The 25,592-nt window shown below is 44.7% G+C and overlaps 1 protein-coding gene across 2 annotated transcripts in view; it reads left to right on the top strand.

Annotated features, from left to right (window-relative positions):
* USH2A (usherin) overlaps window positions 1-24,701 on the top strand; it is a 745,506-nt gene extending 720,805 nt beyond the window's left edge. Inside the window, exons 66-72 of one of the 2 annotated variants that reach the window (XM_058701414.1) lie at window positions 548-786; window positions 1,571-1,779; window positions 9,430-9,606; window positions 10,928-11,011; window positions 15,837-16,081; window positions 22,178-22,399; window positions 24,447-24,701. In XM_058701414.1, coding sequence (XP_058557397.1) covers window positions 548-786; window positions 1,571-1,779; window positions 9,430-9,606; window positions 10,928-11,011; window positions 15,837-16,081; window positions 22,178-22,399; window positions 24,447-24,536 — 1,266 coding nt within the window. In that variant the 3' untranslated portion in view covers window positions 24,537-24,701. The remainder of the gene's footprint in view (window positions 1-547; window positions 787-1,570; window positions 1,780-9,429; window positions 9,607-10,927; window positions 11,012-15,836; window positions 16,082-22,177; window positions 22,400-24,446) is intronic. The other variant, XM_058701413.1, reaches the window with a different exon arrangement.
* The last annotated feature ends 891 nt before the right edge of the window (window positions 24,702-25,592 follow it).

The raw sequence follows: 25,592 nt of genomic DNA, 5'->3' as shown, positions 1-25,592 counted from the left end.
ACCGACTGAGCCACCCAGGCGCCCCGAAACAGACTCTTAACAATAGAAAACAAACTGATGGTTACCAGAGAGGAGGTGGGTGGGGGGATGGGTTAAATAGGTGATGGGGATTAAGGAGGGTGCTTGTGGTGAGCACCAGGTAATATATGGAAGTGTTGAATCACTAAATTATACACCTGAAACTAATATTACACTATATGTGAACTTACTGGAATTCTCATAAAAACTTAAGAAAATACATGTTGTGTGTTCTGTGCCATATTCTAACATCTTTCTATGGTGCTAAATAATATTGTGCCTCGTGATCTCTATCCTGTTACCTCAAACTTCTAACTATTACACCATTACATTTTTCGCATGTTTAAGATATGCCTCTCCAACTGGATTGGCAATTCCTTGAGGGTAAATACTACGCGAGATGCCATAGCGTGCCTCCCAGGTGACCCGGCGTGGCACTCCCTTCATAGGAGGTGGGATGCACGATAAACATTTGTCCGTTGTCTGTGCTCTGCGACGCCGCCTCACCTCGTATCCTTTCTTCCTACAGCTGTCGGAAGGCATGGCCACCCAGCAGACTCTTCACGGCCTGCAGCCCTTCACTACGTACTCCATCGGGGTGGAGGCCTGCACTTGCTTCAATTGTTGCAGCAAAGGGCCAACGGCAGAGCTGAGAACTCATCCTGCTCCACCCTCAGGACTGTCCTCTCCCCAAATCCAGACACTGTCCTCACGGACAGCTGCCTTCCAGTGGAGTCCTCCTCTGTTCCCCAATGGTGTCATTCAAAGGTAGTGGGCCAGACAGAAGGATGAATAAGCCAACATAAGACACGCATACAGACGTACATCTACCCGGCCCTGCCCAAGGAAGGCGTGCTTATTGAACAAATACCTATAGCGAAATAGACAAATAAATTGACTTATGTTCCCTGAAAAGTGTTTAAATCATAAAATCAGCTAACGACAGAAAGGTGAACAACCACATTGTCTTTAAATAAGAAAGACTAGGCAATGTGTTTGCGTTCATTGAAAGAGTACGCTCTTCAGGGTTCCCTGGAATTATTCATTCTATGGGCCTCGGCTGGAACATAAGAAACTTCTGTGGTAAATCAGAATTTGCCTGATCTAATTTAAAATGCCGTAAGGAACCACCGCTTGAAAAAACAAAGGAGGGATTTTACTCAAAATAATCTGGAACAAAAGATACTGTTTGTTCGGTGTTTATTTGCTTGTTTGTTTGTTTGAAAAAAAGATATTCCTTCTTTTCAGCAGAGGAGAACGCTTTTATCGCTCTTCCCTGAAAAGAGACAAATCTCTTATCTCTACCAACAAGGATTGCTAGTTGCTGGCTGGACAGCAACACGTGTACACATGTGACTTTTCTTATCACTTCTCCGGTTACATCCGCCGCTCATTTCCAACGGCATTAAATAAACTGTGTCTGAGCGCAGTTTCCCTCAAACGGAAATCGGAAAGAGCTTGTAGTTCCGCGAAAACCAAACGTCTCCTCACAAGATATACCCCGTTTGAGACGAAAGTTAAACTAAGCTGATTGCCTGCTCTCTCGTTCTAGCTATGAGCTTCAGCTCTACGTGGCTTGTCCCCCGGATTCAGCCACTGCGTGCACTCCCAGCCAAACAGAGACGAAGTTCGTGGGGCCCGGGCAGACAGCCAGCCTTGAGGGCCTCCAGCCTTACACCACCTACAAGCTGAGGGTGGTGGCCCACAGTGAGGTGGGCAGCACGGCTTCCGAATGGATCAGCTTTGTCACCCAAAGAGAATGTGAGTAGAAGTGGCTGTGCCCCCATCAGCCAGAGAGGGAGGTAGGAGCCCTGCCACGAAAAGTAGGGCAGCTGGCCTTTGGAAAGGGTTAGGTGAGTGTTCAGGTGCCCGAATACCGCTGAGACGTCGATGAAGATGACTATTGGGGGGGAACAAATGCCCTTTGGGTTTAATAACATAAAGATTAAGTACAAATTTAGGAAGAGTTTTCATGTAGTGGTGGGGTGAAAACCAATTTAGAGGAAATCAAACAAGGATGAACATAGACAAACGCTGGAAACTTGGGATGATATTTATTTGTTTGTGTGTTTTTTAGTTTGCCACTCCTTTTCTTTTCAAGTTACTTGGCATAATCCAGAAGGCATTTCCGGAAAGCATTGAGATATGGAAGGCACCATCAAGAAAAGCAGAAGGGCAATTCACTAGTTAATTGGGGCCTCCTTACATTTCTGTAAAATAATTCCTTTTCGGAATTTATAAGGCATATATGTCTACTGTTTAAAAATGACAAAAATGAAAACAAGGTGCCTGGCTGGCTCAGTCGGAAGAGCAGGTGACTTCTGATCTCAGGGGTCATGAATTTGAGCCCCATGTTAGGTGTAGAGATTCCCTAAGTAAATAAACATTTCAAAAATGAAATAATACCAAAAGTATTGAGAATAAAATAAGTACTTATAGTTAGAGACTGCTGCATCGTTTGCAGGGCTCAGTGGAAAGAAAAGGTATGGTGCCCCTTGTTCAAAAGTCGGTAAAAAGTACCAATCTTCGAATGTCTGGTTTTCTTCAAATTAAATTTTGACACATGGAATTTACTACATCAAGAATGTGAATATTTTAAGTCTTTGGATACTTACTGCAAGTTGAATTTCCAGCCACACTGTGTCAAATTATAATCTCATCTTCAGTATATGGCATTGGCATTTTTTAAAGTAAGAGTTATATATTCATGAAAGGCCAATGCCTCCTACAAAGAACTTAATGTGTCTAAACAACAACACGGGAGATGTGAGCAACAGGTCACTCTTAGAGAGAACTTGCTTGTTCGTGGCATTGTTGAGGGATTTTACAAATAGTCTTCAGCACAAGACGATGAAGGAAATGCTGTTATCTAAATTTACGGAAGACAGAACTGAAGCAGGACTGTGGACCGTGCATTACAATTCCAAGATGCCGTTCACATAGACCGGAATCTGAACTGAGGCTCTGGGAGCTGTACAATGAGGTGGCCCCAAAGTAAGGCCAGAGCTAGAGTCACCTGCCGGTTTCCATATCTAGAAAGTAGAGGTATTCCTCTGAATTCATCATCACCCCGCTCAGCTAAGTACCACTATGTTACCCTGGTCTGTCATGAAGATTTCAGACCTTCTCCTCCCTCCCCAAACCTCCCACTTCCTCCCACCCTTCCCCACTGCACACCCCTCCTGTCCTCACCCACCTCTCCCTGTATGATCTACAGAACTCCCTGCTTCCACACTCACCAGGAAAAGAGAGGTCACCGGTCGGTAATTTGCTCCCTTCCCACCCACCTGCAATCGGCTTCATTTCTGTCTGCAACAAGGAAGGGTGGTCCTTCTCCCCGAAAAAATCCCACCTCCTGTGCTTTGAATCCCACCCCCTTCCCTGCTGACCACGGCCTCCTCTCTGCAATCTTCAGTGTACCCTGGATAGAGTCACACTTTTTTCCAGTGCCTGAATGTTTCAGTCGGTTGAATATCCGACCCTTGATTTCGGCCCAGGTCATGATCTCATGGCCATGAGTTTGAGCCCCGCGTTGGGCTCCAAGCTGAGCCTGCTTGGGAGTCTCTTTCCCTATCTTTCTGCCCCTATCCCGCACACGCTCACTCTCCCTCAAAATAATAAAAAAAAATAAATAAACATTAGAGTCACAGTTGATTCTCTCCCTCATTTCCCCTCCCGCACTCCTCCCTTCATAGTAAAACTTGTCTGAAGGATGCTCTCCGAGGGCTTTGCCCATTTTCCTTCTTCCCACTTACCCTTTAAAGTTCTCCAGAGTGATTTTCACCTCGTCACTTTGTGAAAATCTCTTCCTAGGTTTGCCCTTGACCACCACAGTGATCATCTAGGGGATATTTTTTAGCAGCAGTCACTCTTACTGACTTCCGAGGAACATTCAAGGCAGTGGGGCCCTCAGTCCTTTTTTAAAAAGCAGTCCCCCTGGGGCGCCTGAGTGGCTCAGTTAAGCCTCTGACTTGGTTTCTGCTCAGGTCATGATCTAGGAGTTCATGGGTTGAGCCCCATGTCAGGCTCTGTGGTGACAATGTGGAGCCTGCTTTGGATTCTCTGTCTCCCTCTCTCCCTGCCCCTCCACTACTCTCTCTCTCTCTCTCTCTCCCAAAAAATAAATAAACATTAAAAAAAACCAGTCCCCCTAGTTTCCATGAGTGTCTCCTGTCCTCCTTCCTGCCTCTGTGGCTGTTCAGTGTCAGTCTGTTGGTTGATCTTACACCAACCAGGTCCCTTCCGATCTCAGTCCTAAACTTTCCTCTCTACCCTTTCCCTCCTCTTGTCTTCCCTCCTCAGGAAGTGAGTTCATCTTCTCCCAGGCTTCAGCTCCGAAGGCCAACTCCCAGAAGGCCACCTGCTCCCCGAGTCCTTTGCTTTGAAGCCCAGCCCCCCCTCACACCCACACCCCGCTTCCTCACCTCCGCCCACGTGCGACAGCCCCAGACACAGCTGGCATCTTGCCTGTAATCCGCTTTCCGTTCAGGCCTCACTTTCTCTACGTTACTCCAGCCCTGGGCCGCAGGTCTGAACACCCAACGTGTGTGGCTCTATGGGTGAGTGAACGCGCCCAAACTTCTCGCGTTTATTGTTGCTGCCACACTATCTGCATTCTTTGCCATTTGCACCATAATCCAAAGTGCAATGACTCTCAGTAATGTCTGCTGTGTAACCATAATCGTGGCGTGGGGGTGCAAGAACATCTGGCTCCAGGGGTCCCAAACAGAGCACATCGGGCCACCAGCCACTGACACAGTCCGGAAGCAGAGAGTCGAGGGAGGGGGCGAAACAGGAAAGGGATTTATTTCAGTGAGGCCGCCACGCATTGGAAGCCTGTCTCCAAAGCGCTGAAAACACTTCCAGGCTCATGTAAGGAAAATGTGGGACAGAGGTTGGTGGGGACATGCAGGTGGCAATACAGGTCAGGTCGACCATTGTCTTGGGGTCAAGCGAGGTCTTGCCGGCTCTGGGGGGGGGGGGGGAGGCCTTATTGCTGGAGGGGATGGTTTGGTTCTTACCACAGGGTGCTTTGCCTCGCCTTTTGCCTGAGTTGAGAGATAAGCTGGGAAGAATTTAATCAATTAGAGAGTACAGACTGAAGTCAAAATGGAGGTAGTTGAAGTCCTCTTTCCTAGTGTGCACCCTCCTTCATCTTTCTGCCTGTTCCTCTCACTCTCTGCCCTTCTCAAACCCAAAAGGAACCGTGAGAAATACTTATGCCCGACGTGAAGGCACAGTAAAAGGAATTCTGGTCTACTAATAAAACATGCTACTCTGGGGGCATCTGGGTGGCTCAGTCGGTTGAGCGTCCGACTTCGGCTCAGGTCATGATCTCACAGTTCGTGGGTTCGAGCATCGTGTCCGGCTCTGTGCTGACAGCTCAGGGCCTGGAGCTGCTTCCGATTCTGTGTCTCCCTCTCTCTCTGCCCCTCCCCCGTTCATGCTCTGTCTCTCTCTGTCTCAAAAATAAATAAACATTAAAAAAATTTAAAACAAAACACAACACTACTCTCTACAAGGAGAGAGACGAAACATAATCGCCACCCTTCAGAAGCAGTTCCTCTTCATAATATATCCATAAGCCCATTGTGTGTGTGTGTGTGTGTGTGTGTGTGTGTTTACTGGCCAGAAGGCCTGGCCAAAACAGCTCTGTGAGGTTTGCAGTTTTGTTAACCAATTCTCTTTTTAGTCATCGAGCTTAGTTTTGCCAGATTTTTTTTCCTTAGGCTCAAAAAAAAAAAAAAAAACCCCACAGTGAACAGATATAAGATTTCCTTGCTGTCTTGGGGCTCCTGGGGCACTCAGTTGGTTAAGGTCATGATTCTTGATTTCGGGTCAGGTCATGATTTTTTTTTTTTTTTTAGTTTGCGCCCCACATCAGACTCTGTGCTGATAGCACACAGCAGCCTGCTTGAGATTCTCTGTCTCTCTCTGCCCCTCCCCTGCTTGCTCTCTCTCTCACACACACAATAAACATTAAAAAAAAAAAAAAAAAAAAAAAAGGTTTCTTTGTTTTCTCTTCTTCCTTTACATAGAAGAAGTGACTCCAAATTGGAGTAGCACCAAGGGAAGAAAGGGCTCACTCAATCCACTTTACTGGATCCACAGACATGGAAAAATACAATAAATGGCTATCATATAAGTTTTCTTTTTTTTTTTTAGTTTATTTATTTTGAGAGAGAGACAGAGAGCAGGGGAGGGGCAGAGTGAGAGGGAGAGAGAGAGAATACCAAACAAACTCCGCACCAGCAGCATTGAGCCTAATGTGGGGCTCGAACTCACAAACCGTGAGATCATGACCTGAGCTGAAACCAAGAGTCAGGTGCTCAACAGGCTGAGCCAGCCAGGCGCCTCTATCATATGGGTTTTCAAATACCATTCATGCTACTTTTAAGAGAAAAAATATGGATCAGAAATACAAATCATAAAGTACTTTGAAAGTAGTGTTTGTAATTTTATAGTAACGTGGGTCTGGAGAGGTGTTAGCAATGCATTCAGCCCCCTCTGCCTTAACTACACCTTCAGGGCAAGAACAAAGTGAGGCATAGTTTAACTGCTGGGCTTCTTGAGAGAAAATGTCTGATTGGAAGTGCTTGCCAACTTCCGTGGTGTAAATACTCCCACCGTGGCTAATTTCGATTTTCCAAGGAACACAGAGCTGGCAGGAGGTGACTAGTGGTGCCCTCCTCTGCAATATTTCCACCATCCAGACATAATAGACATAAACCACCTCAAGAGCATAGATAATAATACAATGGAGCAAATCACGAAGGATTTATGAACGTTGAGTGTTTATTACCTTAGTTTTAGTATCATTTATTTTAGCTTACATATTTTAATAATGGTGGGTTTAATCAGCTCACAAAATTCCTAAATATGTATCAGTCAGGATGAGCCAGGATGATTCAGTGCACCCATAAACTGAATTAGTAAACTGTGCTCCTTTGAATAGATGTGTATTGATTGTAACAAAACAACATGGGCTTTATGGTTAGCAGGTCTGGGTTCAGACCCTCGGCCTCTTACAAGCCACTGAGGTTAAGCAAGTAATTTGGCTTCTCTGAACCTGAGTTTCCTGACCTGAAAAATTAGGAACTCTTACAAGATTGTTTTGAAGACTAAATGAGATAAAACATATCAAGTGCAGGGGGCATAGTAACTGTTCCCATTTCCTGTCTCCAAATTCATTATTCTTGGTTATTTTGATTGTTCAATCACTCTTTCCTCAGAGCTCCTATCTTTCTATTTTTATACTATTTACAAACCTTGTCTTTATCTGTGCTGTTATGATGGAGGGGAGATGTGGAAATCTTTTGAATTAAGTGGCAGAGGGAACCCACAGACAGATACAACAGTATATTCCATTGTGAAGTTTGTATTGGAAAAACATATTAAAAGAGGGTTTGAGGGGCGCCTGGGTGGCTCAGTTGGTTAAGCGGCCGACTTCAGCTCAGGTCATGATCTCACGCTCCGTGAGTTCGAGCCCCGCGTCGGGCTCTGTGCTGACAGCTCGGAGCCTGGAGCCTGTTTCAGATTCTGTGTCTCAGTCTCTCTGACCCTCCCCCGTTCATGCTCTCTCTCTGTCTCAAAAATAAATAAATATTAAAAAAATAAAATAAAAGAGGGTTTGAGGGGCACCTGGATGGCTCAGTTGGTTGAGCATCCAACTCTTGATTTCTGCTTAGGTCTGGATCTCAAGGTCCATGGGATCGAGCTCTGCAGCGGGCCCTGCACTAACAGTGTGGAGCCTGCTCGGGATTTTCTTTTTCCCTGACTCTCTGCCCCTCTGTCTATCCTGTGTGTGTTTGTGTGTTTGTGTGTGTGCATGCATGCTCTCTCCTTCAAAAACAGATAAACTTAAAAAAATAATAAAATAAATAAATAAAAGAGATTTTGATAGCTATGGTTTTGGTATTTGCAGAAATACTTTCTTATGGCTTTATGAAAAGGTCTTGCTTTGAAAGATAAGAATCAAAGTTGTCTTTGTGGTTAAATCTTATGATCACAAAAGTATAATTATTCCTTATTTTGTTATATTTCCTAACATCAGCAACAGATGGGTTTAATTTCTAAAGAAAAAAAGGATATCCAATTTATTTCCACCACTCACTTTTTTCTTTTCTTAAAAGCCAATTTAGTATATGGATGGATCTTAATGCTGTTACAAATGTATTGATTATTTTGGAGAAAACGAGATCTCATGAAATAAATCTCTTCTGACTTGACAAGATGATATGGTAACCCTTCATTTGTTTCTGCAAAAATTATTCATTTAAAAGATGAGCCTCAGTTAAGGATTGTTTTTCCTTCGTTTTAGTAAGGAGCTGAAAAATGAAAAAAGAACATGCCTGTAAAATGCACACCAAGTTGCTTCTATATCTGATATAATACTTAGGAGACCTGAACTTGATTATATACTAATGTACTATGCTATTGATTGATTAGTCAGGGCAATGAATTATTATACTCGAATTGCTATTTGCAAGGCTTTTTAACTATCTTAGAAAACAAACTAACGGTTCAAGAAAAAGCTTTAAAAATAAATGGGTGCCAAAAGGACATAATTCACCATCTAAGCAGTTTAGTTTGGAGAAAAAAAATATATTAACTTCATCTAGTCCTTGGGGCTTTGTAGCAATAAATATTGATTTGATATGAAAAATAGCAATCTACTGTAGTTAATAGTGTTAAGGATACTTCACCCGTTAAAAGAAGGAAAATGCAACAAAATATGAGCTCCAGGCTTATGTTGGTAAGCACAACTATTGTATGTTAATAGTTTTATTTCATAAAACACTGCTTTTCATTGATTTTTTTTTTGGGGGGGGGAAGCAGGTGCAACGTTGCTGAGAAAGCATCTCATACATGTTCCCATTGGTTTTCTTTTCACCCCCAATGCCAGGTTTTTTTTTAACACAGAGGAAAATATGAAGGGTTTCAGCAATGCCAATTTTGGGGGGAGGTGTTATACTTAAATATATATATATATATATATATATATATATATATATGTATATATACAGGCCAGTTCAGTCAGTAGAGTGTGTGACTCTTGATCTTGGGGTTGTAAGTTTGAGCCCCACATCGGGTATAGAGATTACTTGAAAAAATAAAATTAAAAAAAAAGATACACACACACTCTGAGATAACCATTTTTAATTTTTTTTTAAGTTTGTTTATTCCAGAAAGAGAAAGAGAGAAGGAGCTCAGAAGGGGCAGAGAGAAAAGGAGAAAGAATCCCAAGCAGGTCTGCACTGTCAGCACAGAGCCCAATGCAGGAATCGAACTCATGAACCATGAGATCATGGCCTGAGCTGAAGCCAAAAGTCAGCCGCTTAACCAACTGAGCCACCCAGGGGCCAAGCCCTGAGGTTACCATTTTTAGAATATACAACTTTCTCCCAACAGTGCCCCAGTACCGAGTGCCGTTTTTGGTGGACAGCAATTTGTCTATGGTGCGTGTAGACTGGAGTGGCTCCTTCCTTCTGAATGGCCCGCTGAAGGAGTTCGTGGTGACCGATGGAGGCCAGCGTGTATACAGTGGCTTCGACACCACCCTCTACATACCAAGGACGGCAGACAAAAGTTAGTTTCTGACTCCTATTTCGTAGGGTGTCAGGAACTCCGCTTCCCGGCTCTATGAGATATTCAGTCTGAAATGTGACCAGCAGATGCTACTCATTAAAATGTCCTGGTGGAAGTGGCCACTTCTTGAGGAAATGTTGTGGCTCCCAGAAAATAAGATTCCCCTTCCCGTTTTCTGCATGAGCGCCATTATGTGCCTTTGTGTGATGGCCCCACAAAGGGACAAGACTGCAGGACAGGCTGTGTCCACAAGACAAATGGCACCCACGGGTAGTCTGGGTTTCCTGAAATAGTACACTTGCAGGGACTTGAGAGATTTTTCTCGATACATCCAAATAGAGACAGACCAGGCAATGACCATCTCCAACTCTTAGTCCTTGATTGAGGGCTTTCCTCAACCAACCTTGGTATCCATTCCTCAAACTACACTTTTCCTTCGAAAACTGAACTGTTTCTCCCTGTTTAATTACATGTTCTTCTCCTGTTTGATTTTTAAACTGAAATGAGAAAAAGCTTTACAGGGTACTATTTTCTAATGATCAATATGACCACAGGACCAATAGATGTAAAGCCATTTTAAGCACTCTGGATTTCTGCAATGAATTCATTAGTGGCCTTTTTGGTTCTTTAAATTTCCTTGAAAATGCTACTTACGTTGGTTAAAAGGTGCAGATAGATACACAATGAGATCCAGGATTGCATTTAGAGTATCTGAAACTTATCCAAAGCATTTTTACAATCCAGCTATACATTCTCCTGGTCACAGTTCTTGGTTACCTAGGCAGCCGTTGTGATAAGCAGATGAGATGACCCATAGTCGGGAGATCTGGGTTCTACTCCTGGGCAGGCCTCTACCGAACCACCTGTGTGGCCCTGTAAGAGTTGCTTCTCTCAGGTTCCTGGCTACTGAGAGAAGTATTTAGACCATTCAATTTCCTGAACTCTCCTGTTTAGAAAGAAACTTTGGATCACATAGTGCAAAGTGCACCTGTAAGTTTTACCAGAACAGGTTTAGACCAATATGAAGTATAAGATACACTGTAGTCTCCTTTACTCTTCCGATCATTCTTTTTCTTTGCTATATAACCTCTAAGCTTCTTCTTCAGTTCTGTTACTTATAAATGTATACTAGTATTACGCTAATTATAGCTATTTTCTTGGTAATTTGAAAATTAGAAATAAGTGTGTATATAAGATAAAACCTCACAACTTGCGCTGGAAACCTGTTCTCAGATTTCCCATGCTATGATATATTGCTCTTCTAAAAGTCTGCCCACTATTTGTAGGTGTTGAATGACCGAGTCTTGTATCTTTTTTCTAGCCTTCTTTCTCCAGGTCATCTGCACTACAGATGAAGGAAGTGTTAAGTCACCCTTGGTCCAATATGATACCTCCACCGGATTTGGTAAATGTTTAACTCATATTATACTTAGTATAGAACCTATTCATTTTGGGAAAGAAACAAGCATATGTTTGTTTCTTGTATCTTTGTACTAATAAGTTCACAGACTGCATGGAAGGAACTGTTCCATGACAATTTTTTTTTAAGTTCTCATGGAAATTATTTTGGCAAAGAGTTAGGGTATATAGTACTCTTTTAAAAAAATTTTTTTTAATGTTTATTTTTGAGACAGAGAGGGAGAGAGAGCAGAGAGAGAGGGAGAGCCTGACATGGGGATTGAACTCACAAACCATGAGATCATGACCTGCATGAAAGTCAGACACCCAACAGCCTGAGCCACCCAGGTGCCCCAGGTATACAGTCATCTTAAATACCAAGTCAGGGGTGCCTGGGTGTCTCAGTTGGTTAAGTGTCCAACTTCAGCTCAGGTCATGATTTCATGGTTTGTGAGTTTGAGCCTTGCATCTGGCTCTGTGCTGACAGCTCAGAGCCTGGAGTCTGCTTCGGATTCTGTGTCTCCCTCTCTCTCTGCCCCTCCCCAGTTCATGCTCTGTCTCTCTTAAAAATAAACATTAAAAAATTTAAAAAATATACCAAGTCATTGAATTGTAGACACAGAGATATGACTAAATTCTCTCCTAGTCACAAATGCTCTCTCAATAAAGAGCTATATGACTTTGTTAAAAAAAAAAAAAAAAGAGTGATTTATAGAGGACGTCAGAAAAAAGAGATCAGAGGAAGAGAAAATACTCTAATGCCAATTTGTGTTGATCATAGTGATAATATTGCAGATTCAGAGCCTAAAATGGTGAATTTGAGAGATTTTTCTCTTGCATTCTCTGTAAAAGATGATGATTGATTGCCATTACCAAGTAATTTAGCTGAAGAGATGAAATTGTAATTTTTATGGAGCATCTTTTAAATTGACTTCTACCCACAATCTTTGAATCTAACACATGCAATACTTTATAATTTCAAAGGGCGAGTTAGAGAAATGCCAGATTTTTTTCCATTTGAACAGAATTGGGACTGATACCCTATTTTAAATTCCAGTAACGAATGTTATATCAAATTGGTATGCATGCGTAGGTTTTTTTAAAATACAAAGGTCCAAAAATTCTGAAACACAGGTAAATATATATATTGTTGGGGCGCCTGGGTGGCGCAGTTGGTTAAGCGTCCGACTTCAGCCAGGTCACGATCTCACAGCCCGTGAGTTCGAGCCCCGCGTCAGGCCCTGGGCTGATGGCTCGGAGCCTGGAGCCTGTTTCCGATTCTGTGTCTCCCTCTCTCTCTGCCCCTCCCCCGTTCATGCTCTGTCTCTCTCTGTCCCAAAAATAAATAAAAAGCGTTGAAAAAAATATATATATATATTGTTATCAAGGATAATTTCAACTGCTAAAAAAAACAAAAACAAAAACAAATAGGATTCTCTATTTCCAGACGTCATGTGTCTGGATGCCATGTGAAACTTTTTACAACACCTAACGGTCCCTTCCACAAAGTTCATCTCATTTCATGCCATAGCAGCCGTGGGATAGACCTCATTCGGTATTCTTTTAGCAACTCTAATGTGTCCACAAGTGAAGTGCACCACTGGAGTCCTAAGGGACACCAGAACTCACCCAAGAACACCCCGCAAGCTCCCGGCTAAGATGAGAATCTGAACGTGGTTTTTCTGTTGACTCCTGGCCCCATCCTTTCTCTTTAGCAGTGATTCTCAAATGTAAGTGTGCGCTCGGATCCTCTCAGTGTGCTTGCTTATTATATAGTTTCCCAGGCCCCCAGCAGAGATTCAGAGTCAGTAGGGCCCAGGAGTCTGCTCTTTCAACAAGCCCTGCCCATAACATTGTGTGTCAACTGCCATCAGATTTGAAAAATTAAAAACTAAATAAAAATAGGGGCGCCTGCGTGGCTCAGTCGGTTGAGAGTCTGACTTCGGCTCAGGTCATGATCTCGCAGCTCGTGAGTTCAAGCCCCGCTTCGGGCTCTGTGCTGACAGCTGGCAGCCAGGAGCTTGCTTCAAATTTTGTGTCTCCTTCTCTCTGCCCCTTCCCTGCTTGCACTCTGGCTCTCCCCCTCTGAAAAATAAACACTAAAAAAAATTTTTTAATAGATATAAACAAGCCCCACCCAATGATTCTGATGTAAGGCATTAGGATCACAAGTTGAATAAAAACCACATAACCTAGATTGACCCACCTCTAAATCCAGCCAGTCCGGTCTCCTAGGTCAGTGGGAAGTATCCTTCCACGGGAGGAATGACCTCTGACACTAGTTCTGGTTTGGGATTTTCTTTGAAGTTCAGGCTCAGCCTCTGGAGTCCCCTATCCCAACCTTGAAGCTCCCACTTGGGTGGAGTCCCTTAAAATTAAAGGGACTTTGAAAAGAAAAAAAGAGAAGGGATAAAGATACATGGTCCTGATTTTACCTGATTGTAAGCTCTCCACAAAACAGGGGAAACCTGTATTTGGTTCCTGAATACAAAGTGAGGTTTCCACTGATGAGAGAAGGAACACTGAGGACCTGAGAAGATATGGAAAATTCCAAGATGTATTGTCCACCTAATTTCCATAGTCAGTTTTAATTTTATGATGTAACTTTTAAAATGTTCCTGTTCCCTTGCCTGAGGCAGCCTTGAAGCATGAAAGTCTCCCAATCCTCATTTCCCTCCTCCTGATCTGAGAGCTGTTTTCTTTTTGAGACTTCCCTCAGGCAGGCTGCCCTACCTTCCCTGGTGTCCTCCCAAGCAAGGGGTCCACCGGGCCCATCAGATCGGTTTCTGGAGTTACAACCCTGTGCCACCCAGAGGAAATTCAACCCTTCCAGTGAATAACCAAGGTTGTTTGGGGGGGGGGGGGGGGGGTTGGGTTTGTTTTCTTCGTCCAAATAACACACCTGGATTCCTAATTAGAGGTATTCCTGCCTGCTGGAACTTGGCAGAGCTTTGACCCCAACCCTTCATTTTAGAGATGGGGAAGCTGAGGCGCAGAGAGGCAGAGCGAGGTTTTTAACCTCAGAGCTATGAGAAGTCGAGTCAGGGTTAGCAAAGTAGGGTTGCTCCTCTTACGGAGCTTGAAATGTAGTCTTAGTCACCTTCTCGCCCTCTCTTAAACCCTCCTACTCCAATTCTGAAGCCCCCTCTCCACTCCCTTCCACTGAAAATGTGGGTTTTAAGTGTCCCACAGGCCCAGCCAGTCCTTGGGGTTGTGGAAAGGCGGAGTTTGTCCAAGGAGTAAAGACGCACTCGTGACTGTGTCTGTTGGCATGCCTTCCTCCTGGCTGCAGGCCTTTGCTTTGGAAGAGCAGCTCCCTGGCTCCCAGCTGCACACCAGCCTGCACGTCTGCAGCCCGGCCCCGGAGCCCAGCTCCAGGGTTCGCTGCTTGGGCTACATCAAATTGAACACAACCAGAGGACGTGTTGGAAAGAATTGTGTTGTTGTTGTTACAAGAAAGGAGACAGGGAGATCGCTCTGTCTCCCCAGGGGGTTAGTGCAGGAAGCGTTTACTGAGTATATTAAGGGGTGGGGACAGGGAGCTTACAGAGGCATTTTTGGTTCAATTGTACGTGCCTACCATGTCAACATGCCAGGGCAAATACGGTGCGTTCAAAAAATGGCAGAAAACACCCACAGGAGGAGCTCTTGGTATTATAATGAGCTAAAGATAAGTTCGAGAAGACGCCGGGGGCTTCTGGTCTAGGTCCTCATCCAGTCCTGCTCAAAGCTGCTCACGTCAAGGGCTGTCAGCACCTAGTGAGGGGCTCTCGGGCAAAACACCCAGTTGGCTGTTTCCTGGGCCGGGGCTGTTCGTTCTGCAAAACAAAACACATTTCTTCCCCGCTTTCGTCCCTCTCCTCCTCCTTTCTGCCCACCGTGTTCGGCCCTTTGGAGAGGGGCTCTGACACCCACCACTGCTCCGTGGGTTTGACTTCGCTGCTTCACGCTGCCCTGCAGCGTCCCCCATGAGCCCTTCTCTTGTCTGGCCCGGCTCATCCCAGCTTCCCCCACACCCCCAGACTTGATAGTCGTGGGACTCCCCAGCCCTCGTCCTGTAAGGCACAGGGCCGATGAGTGCTCCGTAAATATGAGCTCCTGTGATTAGCCTCACGTGCAGGGAATCACACGCACAGGACTGTCCCCCGTACGCAGGAGTCAAGCGTGAGTGGTCCTATTGCCAAAGGACCTCTTCCCAGGGGAGGCTCTGAGGGCACTTGAGTGGCGACTCGCAGAGCCTGACAAGGTCACAGAGAGGCCAGGGTGCCAGAAATATAAAGACAACAAGATGGCAAGCACAGGCTGTTTCCATCACAATAGAAAGTAGGATCTAATGTTTCAAATCCGGTTTGCACAGAACTTCTCAGGCACCGGGCTGTTGCATGAAGTGAGGGGACCCCGGATCTCCTCGGCACTGTGTGTCCAGTAGGGTCTCTGCAGCAGTGGTCAGGCTGGCCCCTCACCAGAATCCGTCGCCCAGGAAAACACTTGGCTCTCAGGGCCCACGGCGGTGAAGCAGGCATTCCTCAAGGTTACTTGGTAACCCCTTTTAAAAGTCCCCTCCTCCTCCCCTTCCCCCTGTCTCTCCCAGGAAACTTGCAAAGGCAGCAGTGATTTCTAGCCTGAGGAGTGTCGGCGAGGTCTCCTGAGGGCTGTAAGCCCGCCCCTGAAGACGCACGGCACCGCTTCCCGGCCTGAACACAAGTACAAACCAGCACCATGAGACAAACTGCTTTAAACTCCTTTCCAATTTACTACCAAACGACAGGGCAAGGGATCACAAAATTGCCTTCTGAAATAACATCTCCCTTTTCTGCCCCTGGGTTTTGCAGGCCTGGTTCTGACAACTCCTGGAGAAAAGAGAGGATCGGGGAGGAAAAACACCGAGTTCTACAGCCAGTTATGGTTCATCGTGTTAATGGCAATGCTGGGCTTGATCTTGTTGGCCATTTTTCTGTCTCTGATACTACAAAGAAAAATCCACAAAGAACCATATATCAGAGAGAGACCTCCCTTAGTACCTCTTCAGAAGAGAATGTCTCCACTGAGTGTCTATCCACCGGGGGAAACCCATGGGGTAGGTCTCTGAAGGCGGGCCCCATTTCCCTCTCCCTGGGCTTGTGCGTTTATGTAAAGGGAAATGTCTCCAGAGTCATAATAACAAGGGACTAGATGACAGTTATGTTTGACAAAATATGGGGACCACGGGAGGCCAACAGTGACCTTATTAAAAGAGGCCCCCAGAGCTTTCTTGTCCCTTCCTCCATGTGAGGACACAGCAGGAAGACTAGACCCCCACCTGTGAACCAGAAAGCAGGCACCTGACAGACACTCAATCTGCCAGCACCTTGATCTTGGACTTCCCAGCCTCCAGAACTTGAGAAATAATTTGTTGTTTAGAAGCCACCCAGTCTATGAGATTCTATTAAAGCAGCCCGAGTGGATGAAGACACCTGGGAAAGCTTCTTAAAATGCCATTGCCTGGGCCTTCTCCCAGAAAGTCTGATTTCATCACTTTTGGGTGGGGCCTGGGGATTGGTAATCTCCTTTTTTAACTCCAAAAGTGATCCTAAGGTGCAGCCAGGGATGAATATTTCTGTTCTAACGTTGTCAATCAGGGGCTGGTGGAGAAGGGTGGTATGTTGAAATCAACGGGGGAATTTACAGATTATATAACTGTGCCACTTGTGGGGATTAGAAATAAACAGGGGGTCTAGGGAGAGAGTAAAGTCCTCGCAGTGCTCAGTTTGTCCCCTGGCTGTGACACTCTGGGCCACCGAGAATGGATGGCTCCTCAGAGCTCCCGACCACCCAGTCCCAAGATAGGAGGTCAGAGGTCTAGGGGGTGAGGTCACACAAATGGTGGTGCAGGGAGATCGAGGCCCAGAGCACTCGCTGAAGGGGGAAACGTGACTGACTCTGAAGGTCCCCTGTGCGGTGTGGGGCTGTGTCTACTCGGAGGAGGAAAGACTGCAAGTTCTAACTCCCACCAGGCACCAGTCTCTTCTCCAAGCCATGTGTCCAAAGGGCTACCTCTGCCTGAGAAATCCACCTTCGCTGCAGTTTGCACAAAGGTTCCACATGAGCTAGTAGCCACCCTGTGCAGCTAAAACTGTGATTACCAGTTCCAATGTGGGCGGAGTTTCCCACAGCAAGCAATTCTCTGACACCTGGTGGGTGTCCTGCAATTCAACTCAGTTCTGACACTACCTACGGGGAGAGATGGCGTCAGAGGTATTTCATGAGGTAAGGGTTCAGTTCCACAGGACGGTCCCCTCTCCCCAGCTGCAGACACCGGGTCACAAGTCCAGGCTGTCACCCGGGGTTCTGACAGACCCTACGGGTCTGAGTTACGGGTTAGAGTTTCCAGTGACCCCTCCTGGGGTTCAGTTCATCTGCTAGCGCGGTTCACAGAACTCAGGGAAACATTTTGCTTATTGGATCGCCAGTTTATTATAAAAGGAGAGAACCCAGGAACAGGCAGATGGAAGAGATGGATAGGACAGAGTGTAATGGAGCCTTTATCACTTAGCTGCACTTGGTCAACACTGGCCATTGGCTACTGATTCAACCTCCAGTCTCTCCCCTCCTTAGAGGTGGGGGGTGAGCTGAGGTTGAGCAGGGACCGAAATTTCCACACCCTTATCACAGGGTTGGTTCTACTGATAACCAGCCCCCAACTTTAGGTAGTTCCTGGAAAATCACCTCATTAGCATGACAAAAGACACCTTTGTGGCTCTCATCTCTTAAGAAATTCCAAGGGTTTCAGTAGTCCTGTGCCAGAAATTGGGCTGAAGGCCAAATATATATTTATTATAAATCACAGTATCACAGCGGCACCAAATTATGCACAGAAGCCTGATCAAACTGCTTGAGTTCTAACACTTCAAACAATAGAGGAAAGTCAACCAAAGAGCATTGTGTTCCATCCAGATCTCTTCATTTGTGCAGGACACAGCCACGAACAGTGTCGAAGGCACTGACAAAGGTGTATCGTGATGCCCAAGTAGTGACAATGGGGGGCACAGAGGGGGAGTCACCCCTCTGATGCCCATGGTTTGTGTGTGGGGTGGGGAGCAGCCAGGGGACAGTGACTTGGTGGTGGAGAAGTGGAGACAATGTCTCCCATGGCCTGGGCCTCAGCTCTCACCAACCACACCTCATCCCCCTCTCCTTGCTCTCTGGCCCTCCAGCCTCCTTCCTCCCCGAGCACATCAAGCTCCTCTGGCTGGGCCATCGCTGCTGCTCTCCTCTTGGGTGGCTCACACTCTCACTTCATTCAGGTCTCTGCAGAGATGTCACCTCCCCTCCGTGAGAGATAGAATTCCCTGGCTTCTTGTCCACTAGTCCTTTTCCAGGCAGCCATCACATGACACGGTGGCAGACATGCTTGTCCGACTCCTGGAATAGAATGGAAGCTCCCCGAGGGCAGGGATTTTGTGGGCCGTTTACTGCTGCACCTCAACACCCAGAACAGTGCCTCGCATCAAATATTTGTGAAATGAATGAACATTGAGTGGCCAGTTCAAACCATCAGCAATTCGCTTATGTTCAGGGTATAGTCATGAGAAGATTCTCCCTGAAGAGCAGACACTCTGAAGTTTGCCCTTGTTGAAGAGTAACTTTCTCTCTCTGAGGAAGCCTTGTTCTTCTGTTTATTTTTTAATGGTTATTTATTTTTGAGAGACACAGAGAGAGAGCATGAGCAGGGAAGGGGCAGAGAAAGAGACAGAGATACAAGAATCCGGAGCAGGCTCCAGGCTCTGAACTGTCAGCACAGAGCCCGACACAGGGCTCAAACTCACAAGCCATGAGATCATGACCTGAGCCGAAGTCAGACACTTAAGTGACGGTGCCACCCAGGTGCCCCATGGAAACCATGTTCTTAGACAAAAGATGGACCCCCACTTCTGGAATTCAGAAGTGCATGGAAAGGCCAAGAAGACCTGAGACATATCTAGCCTGGCAACATCAGCTAAATCAACCCTGGGGTATACAGAGTGCATGGAGAACGTGGGAGGAAATTTCCAGAGCTCTGCGGGTGCATCTACTCTGTAACATGAAGTGTGCTTCCAGGAAAACCTACCGCATATCATTAGTGTCTGTAACTCGTTTCAGGGGTCAAGTATCCTGTCTCTTGACCCATATCCTACAGGCAGGCATCAGTGTCTCATAATCCTTGCCGAGGAGGAATCGAGTTTTGCCCAGTTGGCTAACTGAGGGGTCAAGAAGCAATCACATCATTCCAAATGGAAGGTACTCAGATGGCACCATTGCTCATGGTCCTCTCGAGTCTTGTCAAGCTTTGTTTTGTCAAAGTGAGGCCCATGGACTATCAGTATCAGCATCACATAGGAGCAGGACCTGAATCTCGTGAGGAAGAAACCAAAGAATCTGCCATTCCAACCAGCACTCGGGAAGTTGGACACACAATACTCTGAGAATAGCCATAAACGAATTAAAAATGTAATACATATAATACAATTCCCGTAAGCAGTGGGTGCAGTCCTATAACCAATAAAAACAGGTGGGACACATTGCATGATTGCACTTATGTGAGGTATCTAAAATAGTCCAATTCACGGAAGCAAAATAGAGTGACTGCCAGGCTGGGGGAGGAGGAAATGGGGAACCGCTAATTACCAGGCATAAAATGTCAGTGATGCAAGGTGAAGACGTTCTGGAGATGCACTGTACAACATTGTACCTAATAACAATGCTGTATTGTCACCCAGTCTGTTAAGAGAGTAGATCTCGTATTAGTGTACTTACCACAGTAAGAAACAAAACACAAAACACAAAAGAGGTAAGGGGTGCTGATTAGCCCTTACAGTTCCTGCCAAACCCAAGCCAAGCTGCTTCTGAGGCCAGAAGTCCACTGGGACAGGCAGGCAAAAGAGTGGAAACACCCTACTCTCATATACCCCTTACCGTCAGGGGAAAGCAGAGTGGCTCCCAACTGGTTACTTTTGCGAAGTGGCCAAGCGAGGTGTGAGGAGAGGCAGGGGTGGTGGGGACTGGCTGGCTACCAGGGGCTCGGGGCTCCCACATTGGCTCTTCAGCATTGAGGGTATTAGTCACAGGGCCCAGAGGGTTAGCAGAAGTGGAATCTGGAGTGTCCCACAGCCCTGGGCAGTGTTCCCGGAACCCACTGTATCCTAAGTTAATCCTACCCGGGTAATAACTGGGTACTTGCAGGCCTCCTTCTGTTGCTTTTAAAAAACATTTTTGAACATAAGCTGGTGTCACGAAGTTGGGCACATAGAAGAATATTAGTGAAGGTTAACCACACTAAAGAGAGGATAATTTGCATTATCAGAACCAAATAAAGAGCCGGTGTTGTTATCTATGGGCCCCAGAATAAATGGGTAAGATTCTGAACAGGATCAAGCTGGAGTTACCTGCTCAGGGTCTCAGACCCACCTGTACACTTGGGTAGCTCGATGAGAGCTACCCCTGAAACACACACACACACACACACACACACACACACACGACAAGCTCCTATCCCGGGCACTCCTGTCCTCTGAATAGGTAAGAAACCTTTTGACACAAGACACATACTGGCAAAGGATGTTACGCTCCAATCTGACTTCACAGAGGAGACGGGGACAGAGATACCAGGGAATGAGAGAGGCTTTTATGATTTGTTAACATTTTCAAGACCACATAGCATAAAGTATAGCTAAGTTTAAGTGCAGGTTTGACTTACAGTTTACTTACTTGCCTGAAGATCCTCTCATGCTCTGCAACACTAAACAAATAACTCCAGTAGAACTCACTTGAAACACTAAGCCATTGCGTTCCACTCACCATGCAATTTTAATGGCAGAAATACACACACACACACACACACACACACACACACATACACACCCTGAGATGCATCTCAGAATGATTGTATGATTATGTCATTGTTGGAGAAACACAAAGAATTTGTTTGATGGTAATTTTGTTTGTTCTAAATGCTGACTGATGCCTCCCTCTCTGTTCTCAGTTTGACTCTGTGGCTGATATATCTGATGTGTCAAGCAATGTTACCCTAAAAAGTTACACCATGCACTTGGAGGTACCTCGTGTGCTGCGTGAATGCATGATCTTGTGCATGATGCGTTGACTGCACACACAATGAAAAGCAGGAACATTTCATTGATTGGAACAGCTAAATCAAACCTCAGATGTTTAGAGCAGCTAGATTTTCTTATGGCACATTCTAGGTTCTAATCACATAGTGCCTTTGTCTTTCTGATGTTAATACCAGACCTGATTTATTAATTTTTTAAATCATATTTTTTTAATTTTTAATGTTTACTTACTTTTGAGAGAGTTATAGGGTGCAAGTGGGAAAGAGGCAGAGAGAAGAGACAGAATCCGAAGTAGGCTCCAGGCTCTGTCAGCACCGAGTCAGATACTTAACCAAGTGAGCCACACAGGTGCCTGGTGATTTATTAATTACTAAATTTTTTAATGTTTATTTTTTTAGAAAGAGAGAGTGGGGAGGGGCAGAGAGAAGGGGGACAGAGGATCCGAAGTGGGCTCTGCGCTGACTGCAGAGAGCCCAATGCAGGGCTCGACCTCACGAACCGTGAGAGCATGACCTGAGCCAAAGTTGGATGCCTAACTGACTGAGCCACCCAGGCGCCCCACAGACCTATTTTGATGGCTGAGTCTTATAACAAATAGAACAATATGAATGAGAAGAGAGGGTGGGGAGAGTCCATTTTCCTACACAAATCCAGGGATTTTAAAATATAATCCAACTGTGTTCACTTGGCAGCCATAAGAGACCATTGTTAACTTTGCTCTGGGAAAAGCGGTGATCTCAAGACACAGGCTCAGTGGTGACACTCACGAAGGGATTACTTTGTTAACCGAACCTCTATCTCCTTCACCTCACCACTTTGCAATGCAGCCAGCCCTTGTCTCCAGGAAACAAGAGCCAAAGCGTTAGCGCATACATTCTGTAGGTGCTAAGAACACTGATGTCTAATACAACTATTAGTTTATCATCTCACCCTTACCAAAAACCCAGGGTCCACGGTATTCCAGACAAGCTGTTCTGTAGGAGGAAATGGAGTGTTCCCTTCATTGACGATGTGTGACACACATTTTCTGTCCCATTGCAAATCCATTTTCTTTAGACAGTAATCACCAACAGCAACTTTCTTTTCAGGGATTAGCTGATACCAAAATTCCCCGGTCTGGAACACCCATCAGTATCAGGAGCAACCGCAGCATATCTGTACTTCGGATCCCAAGTCAGAGCCAAATAAGCCAAACTTATTCCCAAGGCTCTCTCCACCGCAGTGTCAGCCAACTCATGGACTTTCAGGACAAGAAAGTCTTGATCGATGACTCATTGTGGGAAACCATCATGGGCCACGATAGTGGATTGGTGAGTGGGTTTCCTTATCCAGAGCCTTTGATCAACCTCCCGAAAGAACATTGGTAAATGGATGGCATGGAGCGTCCTGTCCTCATTGAATGCTGCCTCCCAGCACTTTGCATCTCTCCGACCATTTGCTCAAGTATTTTATAATGACCTACTTATTAGTGTTAACTAAAATTGTTTGATGAGCAGGGTAGAAACTTTGTCTCATTCTTTTTGCAAACATCAGATGCTCAAAAAAATGAATTCATCAAGTAGGTGGAGAGACAAACAGGCTATACTCTATTAACTTGGGCAGAAGGCGACTAGGAACATTGGAACTGGTCTACAAGAGAAACAACCAAAAAAAAAAAAAAAGTACATCACCTTTTTCCTTTGGGTTTATGGTTAGAGGAGAAAATCTTTCTTTCAATAGGCTCAATGGTTCTTTTCCAAGAAACTCAGAAAATCATGATAAATAAAGGTATTACTGTTTATGAACTTCATCTTTCATAATTTCAGTCCAGTGGATACAAATAACTGACTCTTGGAAAGTTAACCTCATTAATATCTAATATTTTGTATAAGTCCCTAGTGGCTGAAATGACTAAAACCCTATAGTTTTTACCAACAATCAACCTTCTGCATTATGCCGACTACCTAGACAACTGCTGGAGAACTGTTCCTTTGGGGTAGTTAGCTAGGAAAGATCGCCAGCTAAGAACTCACCTGCTCTGCAGAGCAGACTGATTCACTTCCATGTCTTCCAACCGTCTATTTCTGCCTTTAGAGTCTTCCTCTCATCTAAGTACTCAATTTTCCTTTGCTGAAAAGTTGAGGACTTCCATGAAGACTTTCTTAACTAATGGCAAGGAATAGGGCAAGTTTCCTGGTTCCAGGTTCTAATCACAATGAAAAATGCACAGTGTTGGCTTGTTCAGGACAATGATCTACAATGTGCTTTTAAAATTGTGGGCCTGCTTGACATCGTTATGACTCTCGAATTCCATGATTCCATTCCAGATCTAAAGATTCTAAATGGCAGGAATAATTACATCGGGCTGAAACCTAAAGAATTGTTAATTGATGATATCTGACATGGAAAAGGACAAGTTTATAGGGGACAACATAACATACAGAGGGCTTAAGATGCATGTGTGCCCTTACCTAAGGATACACAGTGGTTTTTCGATGGAATTGGGATCTTAAAACCATCATTTGGTTACAGAAGCCCCATTCTTCACTCTTATGCTCTATTGCCAGTTTTGCTTGCTTTTGACAGTACTAGCAATAGACAATATGCAAAGCAATTTAATGAAAGTTTTCGAAGATGCAAAACCTGGAAAATAATCTGTTCGTTATAACCTTACAAACAATGTTACTAGCCCTATTCAATAAATACAAAATACAGTAAGAGAGTGGGAAGCACAACAGCATGCATTCTGTCTCTTCTGCTTACAGTTTGAATCAAATCTTTTTTTTTAATGTTTGTTTATTTTTGAGAGAGAGAGAGAGAGAGAGCATGACCAAGAGAGGGGCAGAGAGAGAGGGAGTCACAGAATCTGAAGGAGGCTCCAGGTTCTGAGCACAGAGCCCGACGTGAGGCTCGAACTCACAAGCCATGAGATCGTGACCTGAGTTAAAGTCGGACGTTTAACCAACTGAGCCACCCAGATACCCCTGAACCAAATCTTAAGTATATAAATGTATATACATATGTGTGTGTGTGTGTGTGGATGTGTGTATAACATCCATGAATATAAATATCAAATAAAATATAATCTCCTCACTTGACAGATGAGGAAACTGAGGCTTAGAAAGTTAAAATACGGCACTTAATAACACTCAAATGACATTTTGGATTAGTCCGTAGTTCATGTGTACATGTGATCCTTTCAATTAGGTAAACTTAAGGCAGGACAATCTCAAACGATGCCTTAAGGATTTGAGCATAATACTAGCCTTTAACAAAATACTTACAGAGTACTTTTTATACTAAATTGATACCACTATCAATCAATGGCAAATACTACTGATAGCGAATGTCCTAACTGATGACTGGCTTATTTTTCAGTATGTGGATGAAGAGGACCTGATGAATGCCATCAAGGGTTTCAGCTCTGTGACTAAGGAACACACCACGTTCACCGACACCCACCTGTGAAGGATGGTAACTTGCAAGACATAAAGCTGAAAGGCAGGCCCCGTGCCCCGTCCCCGCTGGGTTATCACAGACAGACGCACCGTATATGCCAGAAAGAGTCATTGCTGGTTATTCTGTAATCCTTTAGAAAACCAAACAAAAACAAGGCTTGTTTTTGAAATTGTTCTTCTGTGATAGAGGTCTGTTTTTCAGGTGGTCTGAAATAAGGGGTACCACCGATATGAAAAAACTTATTTTGCTCTACTTACTTTGAGGAAGCTAAACGAGCCTGTGATTTTCACTTGGCCCAGACAGTGACTCCATTGGTTAAGTGGATAATCAGGGACAATTTCAAATCGGCCCACGGTGGTTACAAGTGAGGAACTAAGCAGTTCTTCTGAGAGGACGTCACTGCTGCTCCTTTCAATCCTTTATTCCCATGAAGTGACACGATCCTGGAAGAAACAGCAATTCTAATGATCACAGCTACAAAATAAAATCCCAGTTTCAGGCCAAGCTGAATCAGAGAAAAACAGACTGCAGTGGTGGATACACACTGAGCGGAAGGTTCAATGTAATTACAGTGTTTAATAAGTACTCACCAAACTTAGTTTTTTTTTAAAAAAGTACACACCAAATTTTGGCAGAGCACCACATGAACTTACAAATCTGTTCTTGATTTATGAATCTTCTGAAAGTCTAAGGACTAAAGAACTATTTCCCACATATTTTATATAGTTTTGAAACTCCAATCAATACTTTCCATAAAATTCTGTCAATTGCATCCCTAGGCATACTGACATCGTCAGCGTTGCACCTTTCACATGGAAACCACTGTTCTATTTGCAACATTTAATTAGCCTGTAGAATTCAAAAAGAAGTTTTGTGCTCCTCCCAGCTTTGGAAGTGTTTCACTTAACATTTGTATGTAAACACAAGATGATACACGAGCATATATGTCATATGTACATACGCGTATGTGTCTATTACTCGGTACTATAGCCCTTCATTTCAAAGAACTATTTTAGCCCTAGAATCACTAAGAGCAGATGATATTCCCCAGTACCAATTGCCATG

The sequence above is a fragment of the Neofelis nebulosa genome, chromosome 15, assembly GCF_028018385.1.
Source record: "Neofelis nebulosa isolate mNeoNeb1 chromosome 15, mNeoNeb1.pri, whole genome shotgun sequence".
NCBI classification, from domain to species: Eukaryota; Metazoa; Chordata; class Mammalia; order Carnivora; family Felidae; genus Neofelis; species Neofelis nebulosa.
The sequence above is the reverse complement of the archived record's forward strand: the minus strand, read 5'-3'. Positions and strand labels throughout refer to the sequence as shown.